Here is a 10,310-nt window from a genome sequence, read left to right as displayed (position 1 = left end):
TCGTTACACTGTAGTAGTTTGTGCTGAATATGTTTTGCATCAGAGTATTCAGTTCTTAGGTTAATGAACACTTGTTGCTTAAAGAATTAAAGACTTTGTTGCCTGACCCTCTGATGTTGTTTCTAACATAGCAAGTAAACTGAGGCATAAACATTCCCACACCTATCAAACTTGAAAATCCCAACAGCTGGAGGCCAAAAAGCTGATGTTATATTATCCAGATAAATCCAAATGCTTATGTCTCTCTCACTCCATTCATGTACTTTGCTATGTCCATGAAACTGAGGGGAACTAGAACAGAAAGACTTACGTGCTTGTGTCTTGTACCAAGCCAGGCAGGTTTTCTCTGTTGTAGTAGCTATAGCATTGATCACACACACGAGACAGACTTTCCCTGCAAGCTTCTACTGCCATTTTCTTGGTGGAGCAAGAGTTGCATACCAACCTCCCACAGCGCCTGCAGTGGTGGCGCCTGTTAAACTAAGCAAAAGAAGTCATGGATGAGCCACAAAAAGAATTTACTTAAGTCCCCTCCTCTGTCTGTCTCCTCTCTTGAGTAAACTTACTCCATTTGAAGAGAGGAAACACCACGTAGGATAAGGCTCTTCAGAATTATATAATGATCGATTCTCCCTCTTACAATTCCTTTCTGAAGGTGGCATGACAAAGACAAAATCAAACCCAAAACCCAGAGACCAGTATTTAAAGTATGTTTGCTGCAGTCTTGGGCTTTCCACTATTTAAATTGCCCTGATTTTGATCACAATGCTAATCAGATCATGTCTTGGAAAAGTTAGAAACTTGTATTAGACTGTTTTTCTGACACCATCTTAGTAATTTCCAAATTCGAAAGCCACAGATACTTTGAGAAAACTACTGTTTCCAAGCAGAAGGCTGCCAGCACACCTGCAAAGTTAAAAACTAATCTTCTCCCTTAGAGCAACAATGCAGTTGCTCAAGTACTCTATGAAACAATAGGTTTTAGAAAAGTGTAACCAACAGCAAAGATTTCATTTTCTATATAGGTAATCTGAAATAAATGATGATCATGTTATTTCCTGCCAGCACAGTCAACTAGACAGCCTTTTGAAATATTAGTACTGCTGTTACTAGTCATTTTTGAGATCTCATAGTTATCTTCTTTTGGATGTCCAGATTTCCTCTTTAGGCTTTATCACTTTACAGAACTCTGCAAGGAGCTAACTGTTGCCTCAACTACTCTAAACAGAAACCAAGGGTTAAGTATCAAAGGACTGGCATTCTTGTCAGGCCCTATGGTCATGCAGGCAAATTTGCTAAAGTAGCTAGTGTCTCTTAGGAAACAGATGATGAGGAATTGTTCATATTAAGGTCACAGTCCTATGAATGTCTGTACTTAGTTTTTGCTCCTTACCATAGTAAAACGTTCAGTTTTGCAAACCATACATATAGTTTCAGTGTCATCAGGTATCCATTGCTGCTTTGGTGGTGGCTTCTCAGGAGGCACAAATTCTTGAGGAAACAAATTCTGCTGCAGACTTCTGTCTCTGGGACTTGCAGATATGGTTACACCTGAAAATGAGAAAAACATGGAATGGGATTTGAGCTCTTTAATGGAATCTTCCGTACTAGAAAATGCTACAGACTCACTGAGGCTGTAAGATCTTTCTGGCCCACAAGATGACTACCATTATCTTTCAGGTAGGCATGGCAGAGTAACGGGCCCACAAGATGACTACCATTATCTTTTGGGTAGGCATGGCAGAGGAACATGTAAGGAATTTATATGCTTTAAGCTAAAATTGTAAGTTTGTAACCTTACAGTACTTCAATACCAATCAGCAAGAGTACATACTTATTAAGAGACCTTTACCATAACAGTCAGAGAAGTGTAAGACAACTTGTCAACATCTGCTCTTGTATCACAAGCAGAGATTTAGAGGAGAAAGAAAAAACACCCCAGTCATTGGATACCAATTGTGTGCATAGCATAAAATAGAATCTCAAGGATACCCAGTGTTGACATTCCTGAAGACTGAGAGTTCCCTTTGTTATCTTAGGAGTGTTGACATTCCTGAAGACTGAGAGTTGCCTTTGTTATCTTAGGAGAGCTGGTATGGCTAGCAGTATGGCTAGTAACAGCATATCCCTCCCTATTCTGGTTCCCTTCTCAATCTACTGTGGAGAAATCAGTTCACAGAGGAATGAGTTTAAGTCTTTGACCTTTGGATCTTTGACCTTGCCAATGAAATACTCATTGAATTAAGTTTACAGTATTAGATAGGCTTTTAGTTTATATGATGTGAGCCAGTTACATTACAGGCTAATTGAAAAGTTCAACATGTCACCTATAGAAAAATTTGTGATTTTTTTTTAGCCACAAATATTCTTCAGTTGTTTTGGCTTAAATTACTTTGTTTCTATTTATTTGTGTCTGAGGACTGTGAGTGGAGTCTCTCAGACAACACAAGGTGTGCTATTTTCCTCAGGTCACAAGAAGGATCCTAGTAAAACAATAACATCAAGGACCAAAAGAATGATGGAAAAATACAACATGAATGAGATTTCTGCTGTAAAACCAAAGTTAGGATCCAGAAGAAAAAAAAAACCAGAAGAAAACAAATAAGAACAGTTTGAAATCACACTGTCTTGATTTCAGTCAGGATAGAGGCATTTTTTTCCTTAGTAGCTGGTACAGTGCTGTGTTTTGGTTCAGTGGGAGAATAATGTTAATAACACACTGATATTGATAAGCAGTGTTTACTCTAAATCAAGAATTTTTCAGTTTCCCATGCTCTGCCAGTGAGGAGACACACAAGAAACTGGGATGGAGCAAAGCCAGGACAGCTGACCCAAACTGGATAAAAAGGGATATTCCATACCATAGAACATCATACTCAGTGCATGAAGTGGGAGAAACTGGCTGGGAGGGGCTGATCCCTGCTGGGGAATGGGCTGGGCATTGGGCAGCAGGTGGTGAGTAACTGTATTGTGCAGCATTTGTATTTCTTGGGTTTTATTTTCCTCTCTTATTTTCTTATCTCCCTTTTCATCATCATTACATTTTACTTTATTTCAGTTATTAAACTGTTCTTATCTCAACCCACAGGTTTTACCCTTTTCCAATTCTCTTCCACATCTCACCTGGGAAGGGATTGGTGGGGGGAGTGAGTGAGCAGCTGTGTGGTACTTAGTTGCTGCTGGGGTTAAACCATGACAGGCAACAAGGTCTTAACCTTACCAGTAAAGCTGACAGGAGATAGTTCTGATGATCCTAATTTAGACAACGCTTCACATTCCAATACCTGATTGAGACTTTCTTGGACACGTATCAGAGAATCTAGGACAAAGGGAAGAAAGGAATAAAAATAAAAATCAGAAGACAATACTGGACAATACATCTGCCTGTTTTTAAGAAGATTAGAGAATTCCATTCACAGGAATACATAAGAATGTCAGCACAAAACGGGATTACCTATGTGATAACGAAATATTATTTTCATGAAAATTAGTCCACAGCAGTCAATGGAAAACTATATAAAATTCAATGAGCTAAAAAACACAGAAATGGATCCTTATCAAAGCAATGGTGCACTGACAGGTACAGGAATAATACAGAGGAGAATAAGTATCAGATGTCAAAACAATTGATTGACACAAGATGCTCATGCCAGATATTAAATGCTTTGCATGGAAGAACACAATACCTGCAAAGTCATCTGACAGCGAAAGACAGATAAGTCTGATGCTTTTATATTAGCAAGGGCCCTACAAAGTTATAGGTCATCTGGCAGGAAAGGATAGATAAGTCTGATGGTTTTATGTTAGCAAGGGCTGCATCGTTAGATCACAAAATTAAGCCAACATTGGGAAACTGGCATAAAGGAAGCTGGTACCATATCTGTAGGTATAAATGGCTGTAGATAGGTACACACATCGTGTGTTTTTAACAGAATATCACACAAGCACTGGTTTGGATCTGCAGCACCCTCTGCTGTTCCTACAACCCCACAAAGGAGAGCCAAATGTAGGAGACCCAAACACAACATGGATGAGAGGGGACTGGCAAACCAGAAAGAACTGTACTGACTATGTTCATCAGAGCTACAAGTTTAAAAGTATTCTATATGAAAAAAGGAATAGGACTCTGGTAGGAGGAAATACTATGGAAGATTAAATCCCCATTCTATTTGAAGGGAGATGCAGTTGGCCGCAGGTTTTAGAAATGCTTAACTTGTCAGTGAACTTGCATTAAATGGTAACAAAATAAAATGGATGAACGTGATACAAGAAAAAAACTTCAAGAAGGAGCAACAGAGAAATGTCCAAGAAACTTTTGAAGCGGCTGCTCCTTGAAAACATCTATTTACAAGAAAGGCAAAGGCTTTAATAACATGTTCTGGGCTAGAGGGAGATTGGAGACACATCTAAAAATGTGACATGATTGCTGAAATGATTCTCGGGGATATTGACCCTTCTTTCCCACGTGTAAAACAGCATTCTGATAGACAGTCACCTGATCTCTTTTCTTTTAATGCAAAAGGGAACTTGAGAGCTTTTTCTGCATACTTGGAAAGCAAATTGTCAATGTCTTCTACAGTAAAACCAACTTCCTGCCCAGCTAAGAGCTGGCGCAGTGTCTGCACAGCAGCAGCTACCCAGTCCACCTTCATATTCATGAGGAGCTGTTCCAGCATGAGCAGTGGCCTTGAGGAGAGGTGGAAGTAGTTAACACGGGAGAGCTCAGGCAGAGTCAGCAGCACCTGAGATAAGAAGAAAGCATATGTTACAATTACATACCTTCAAATCTCTGTTTCTGTGAGATTAAAGACAAGAAACTAGCACAGTAGCTAACAAGGGAATGGAATAACAGCTGGAGGACAAAAACAAGGAGGTGGGTCTTCTCAGATCCATTCGTACTTCTGTTAAGAATTACTGAGTGGATTTGCAGAAATTACTTAGTTTCCCCTTTCCATTCTATAAAACACTGCTTCATTTCAGAGGATAACGAAAAGTGGAAAGCCTTTTGTGACCCTGTGACAACTATGTTGCAGCAGAGTAGGGCACCTTCTCTTATTAAAATAAACTTATAAAGAGCACATTATCCCAATCCTAATCCTTCCATCATTTGACAAAACGTTGAAAGGAGAAAATAAGAGCAAATCTTCTCTAGATGAACAGTTACTAAGGACACTTTTCAAATAAAATCATGTCTTCAAAAGGAAGCAGTAAGGAAATAAGAAGCCCAGCAAAATACTGGGGCACACGCTGGCGCAAGCTACTGTTTACTGTCCTACAACAAAACAAACATTACCAAAAGTACTGCATTTTGTTTACATGTAATGCATTCAACTAAGGAAATCTACTTATTACTACATCTATTCCCAGGCTGAGCACAGAACTTGTATGACTTCTGTAAAGGTAATGCCTATCCAGAAAGAGGAGCAATACTGTCTGCCTCTGGAAGGCACTTGGGAGAAACATGTCATGTAAGTGTCAAAGACCTCCATACAGGTGGGCATATGTAGGGCACTTAGTCTTACCGACATGGAGAGTAAGTTGAGGATACTTTCTTCACTTGGGAACAAGATAACAACTGTTCTGATAAACACCACAATTTCATTTTATTCCACCCTACCCTCTTCCAGCCTGTATGTCCCTCCACTCCTTACAGCTCACACACAAGACTGCTCTATTTGTATTGGGAGTTACAACCACCTCGTAATATGGAGCTACAAAGATGGAGAAAGGGAAGAGAAGTTCTAAGCCACCTCTAATACTCCTTTGGATCCTGAGACTCATGATCTTAGATGTGGTATGGTGAGAATGCTCTGGCAAAACCTACAGACTTTTTATATTATGTAAACATGATGCATTATAAAATTACTTATACAATTATATATTGCCATGATTCCCACTGTGCAGCTGTGCCCACCTTTGATCCTGTATAGAGTGCCTGGATTTCCTTGCGGCGCGCTGTCGTCAGATTTGCATAGAAGTGAGCTGTAAGGTAATCAGCCAAGAAGTGAGAGGCTGCCAAGTTCGGATGCTGGTCCAGGGACTGTTCACTGATAGCAAGGCAAACACCAGGGTCTTCAATTCTTTGTAAAAGCTACAAAACCAAACAAGATACTGTGAAACCCTACTAGGTTTCTGGAAAGAAGCCTTTATAACAGGCAGCCATGACAGATTATTACCGTACAATGGTCCAGCAAGCAAATTAATTTACATGAGTGTCTTACATATGTAAGGATGATTTAAAATAACCCATTTGTAGACTACTCACTGCCTATTTTCTCCACTTATTAATCAAAATGTATTTAAAGTAAGCAAAAAATTAAGCAAGGAATAGAACAGAAGGTGCAGTGATCAGAAATCTTCACTTTGTTTCAGAGTATTTTCAAAGCTATATAGTCTGAAAGAGCCTCCATTTTATTCTACACACTCTGTTATTAACAACAGCTCCATAATTATTAAAACCAAGAGTTCACTCTTCACTAATTTGGACACTGAAGCACAACTGACCAACTCATGTTATTAGTTATACTTCTGATTCTCCTGCTTATGCAGCACAGACATGCTTCACTATGATTTTTCAAATAAAAGGAGCCTTGTATTTCCATGCAAATCGAATTTATGCTATTAGGTCCAAGGACTAGATTGCCAAGCTGGATTTTCCCTTAAGCAGAGCAGGGGAGAGGCAGGACCCTGAAAACATATCTAAGCAAAATAGCATCTCTTAAGAGTGAAACCAAGCAGACCATGAAAACACATTCAAAGTAGGCAGGGAAAACAGTTGTCACCTTATTTGACCTGCAGATGAAAGGCTGAGAGAGTCTTGTTATTACCTGTAAGGCTTTTTCCATTTCTCCCATCTCCAGTAGGTGGAGAAGGTGCTCACGGTGTAGGTTTATCAAGTCTTCTCTTGGGACAGGATACAAGTGTCCCCATTCCTCACACAACTCATAATCCTAAAGAAGTTACCAAAAAAAAAAAAGTAAAAACAAAAGGACAAACTCTACCCTTCGTGATACAGCTATTTCTCCAAAGTTCTGATCAACTTCAAGAAATTCTGCAGCTTAAACTCCTCACCCACATGCAATTACATTGACAAGTGGAAGAAGATGATAGTCTATTTTGTCAGTCACAGCTAGCATTGAAAATGTTTTCTCATCTCACAGTACGCAACTTATTTTTTAGAGAGACATTTTTAAAGCCACCAGATTTACAGTATTGCCATTTACCTAATAATCAATCCTGTATGGTCCCCAAAGTCATGCTATCAAAATCTTCAAAATTAAAAAAAGAAGAGGTTATACCTCAGAGTAAGAGTTGCAACTTAAACTTAAGAATTATTAACTACACATAAATCTAAACATTAACACAGATCTTTGTATCTGTATTACCTCCCAAGGTAAACTCCACTGATCAGTGTTTTAAGATACTATTTTAACAAATTTATCTGCTCAAAGTTTAATGCATTCAACAAAATTCACATGATGATGCCTAACCTTTGCCTTCAGAATGATATTCATGACAGCCTGGGGGTCATCAGTGCAGGCTTTTTTCAGATCCTGCCAGTCACTCCACAATGGTTCGTTTTGCACATTCAATATCTGAAAAAGTTAATATTGAGCAGCACAAATATTAAAAGCTTAATCTATGGCAATCAACAGCCTAAGAAAACAGTTGAACTAATCATATCAAGGGCTGCTTCATAAAAAGTCAAAAAGGAGGCCCACATTTATCTCTAGCCCTTTTTTAGGATGAGGTAATGCCCTTGCATTCCAAAAAAAAATTACACGATTTTCTCAAATATATGAGTCTACAAAGCACATTTATAGGAGAAGGTTTTTGAAAGATTAGATGGCAACAATTCTGGATATAGAAGTACATTGCTGGCACTAACAGAGAGACAACTTAGCTAACTGCCAGGTAACAGAACTCCAACCAGACAGAGCTCAGCTGGGATCCTTTTTTGCTGTTTGGTTGTTCAGTCTGTGCTGAACTCCAGACCAGCTAGTCTGACTTAACTTGGCTATCTGCACTACTCTGCACTTAGAAGAACTGACTTGCAATACAGACTTGCTCATTGGACAACTAGTCTTGTACACTATATCTAGGCATATCTGCATTCCTCAAGCTTGTAAAATGATGAATTACCATGGAAAGCTTCCAGAGGCTCTAGTATCTATATAGAATGGAAAAACAAATACTTTGCAAAACAAGCAACCTCACAGAAGTGTTTGCATCTAATCATGTTTGCAGACTTGAATGCTAATAGGAGAGTGGGAAAGTTGTGAAGTATGGAATCCCAGTGTAAACTGGACAGTACAATGCTTAATATGAACTGTTTTGGAGGAAAGACTTCAAAAGCTATCATGATTAAAAAAGGAACCGTGGGCTCAAAATTCTCAGAGCACAAGTGTATTTGCTCCCTGCTGCCGATTTCATCTCACCAGCTACTTGAAGAACAACTTTGTACCTTTTGATAAACCTGAAGTTCTTTCCTCCTGCTCTGCAGATTGGCTTTTAGTTCATTAGTTACACCCAGATCAGAAATGCAATAAGCCAGGATTTCCAAACAGGCATCAAGGGGCCACTTGTCCAGACAGCGCAGGGCCAGCCTACTTCTCAACACTGCATTTTTCACTGAGAACAAGTATTGCCAACCATCCTTATCTGTGGAGGAAACAAAACACTAGTTTGACATTCAATTTCTATAATTTGGAAAATAAATTTTAAAAATCCTTATCCTTGCTGGATCACATCACCAAAGGATGTACAGGGCTGAAAAAAAATCTGTGAGAGTCACCGTAAGCATCAGATTATTGGGAAGCAACCAAAGTCAACATTGCATACTTACTATTCAGACTCCAAAAGGCACTTCCTTTCACAGGATATATCAGCCATGCATGACAATGACACCGCTGTAAGGGATGTTCCATTAACAGTACTATGATTATTGTCTCCTGATGTATACAGCTCTTCAAATAAAAGTAACATCATAGGTGCATTCCAGTTCTCTTGTACTAAATTGGTCAGGATTTGCCCAATTGTGAGGCAGAAACTACACCATTAGAGAAAGCAAATGCAGGATGACGGAAGGAAAAGGATCTATGTCCATCTTTGTATTTGCCCAAGGACCATTACTTTAGTTTCTACCTCCTGATTCAGGCTGCATTCTTCATGAAAAAAAAAAAGATGAAGGAATAAAGGCCTGACTTAACCTTCTTACCTTCAGCAGCTGCACAGCTCAGCACAGCATCCTTCACAATGACCATCTCCTCCACATTCTGAGTGTACAGATCCAAGACCTTCAGTGCTCTGTCCCAGTCCTTTGCAGCAAGAGATTGTTCAAAGACTCCCATTAATACTTTAACAGCTGTGGTAGAATGCAATCCTAGGAGCACCAGAGATATGTATATCTTGCCAGAGAAGACAGTAGCCAAACTGTTTCCTTCCTCTTGATTCCGAAGTGGCTCAAACATAGCAAAAAGAAATTGTTCCAATATTGGGAACTCCTTCAACAATGCCTCACACTCTCTGGAAATTTGTTCCAAACCTAAAGGCACCTCTCGTTTGCCCCGAAATTCCATCCAAGACAAACTTGATTTGGAAATTTTCTGGATATTAGATGCACTTAGACATGCCACTGTGGCCATTAGCTTTGACTGAGACTTTAGGAAGTCCAGGGAGGAGGCAGTCAGTATGTGCTGGCTCAAGTCACTCAGAGGGGATGTGGCCTGAGTGGAGATATCCTCAGAGGCAACTGCAGAGCTGTGAATAGGTATTTCAACATCTGGCAGGCAGTGGTAGGCACACTGGTGTGCCAAGTTGCTGATGTTTGTCAGAAGAGACTTTGCTTGGCTGCTTTGCCTTGCACTGCACAAGGACAGTGGTTCACAGCAACAGTTAACAATAACTTCCTGCACATTCAAGTTCAACTCTTCTTTAGCCAAGAGAGAAGAAAGTCTGCAGGATTGAAAACAGAACCAGCTTACTCAGCACATATAAAAGGCACTTTACAATTACATATTTTCACAAATCTTCCAAATGTTTTGAGAACACATGCTCCCTAATATTCTTTATAAGTACATACAGGAGAAGAAAAAAAATGCATAGAGCATGACATTAATAACTCAGAGCTTATGCTGCAATTCCTTTACAGAAAAGGAACTTATCCCTCAAACACTGACTTCTACCTAAATGCAAGCCACTGAAAGAGTTCACCATTAATGTTTGTCTTTTTTAAAGCTACTTTGTCAAACCAGACAATTTCCATGACAGCCTGAGCTAGTAATTTCATAGAATCCTAGAATCATCAAGGT

At 39.4% G+C, this 10,310-nt stretch overlaps 1 protein-coding gene across 1 annotated transcript; it reads right to left on the bottom strand.

Annotated features, from left to right (window-relative positions):
- Positions 1-310: 310 nt before the first annotated feature.
- Positions 311-9,954, bottom strand: LOC103804266 (zinc finger FYVE domain-containing protein 26-like; the record flags this gene model as incomplete). Its single annotated transcript, XM_009076868.1, has 9 exons — positions 311-480; positions 1,394-1,551; positions 3,221-3,319; positions 4,496-4,742; positions 5,915-6,091; positions 6,828-6,950; positions 7,491-7,595; positions 8,465-8,661; positions 9,218-9,954. Coding segments are annotated over 9 exons (2,013 nt in total), but the record flags the coding sequence as incomplete, so codon positions are not given.
- Positions 9,955-10,310: the final 356 nt, after the last annotated feature.

This window comes from Acanthisitta chloris, unplaced genomic scaffold (genome assembly GCF_000695815.1).
Source record: "Acanthisitta chloris isolate BGI_N310 unplaced genomic scaffold, ASM69581v1 scaffold1576, whole genome shotgun sequence".
NCBI classification, from domain to species: domain Eukaryota; kingdom Metazoa; phylum Chordata; class Aves; order Passeriformes; family Acanthisittidae; genus Acanthisitta; species Acanthisitta chloris.
Note: the sequence above shows the minus strand (reverse complement) of the source record. Positions and strands in the feature narration are given on the sequence as shown.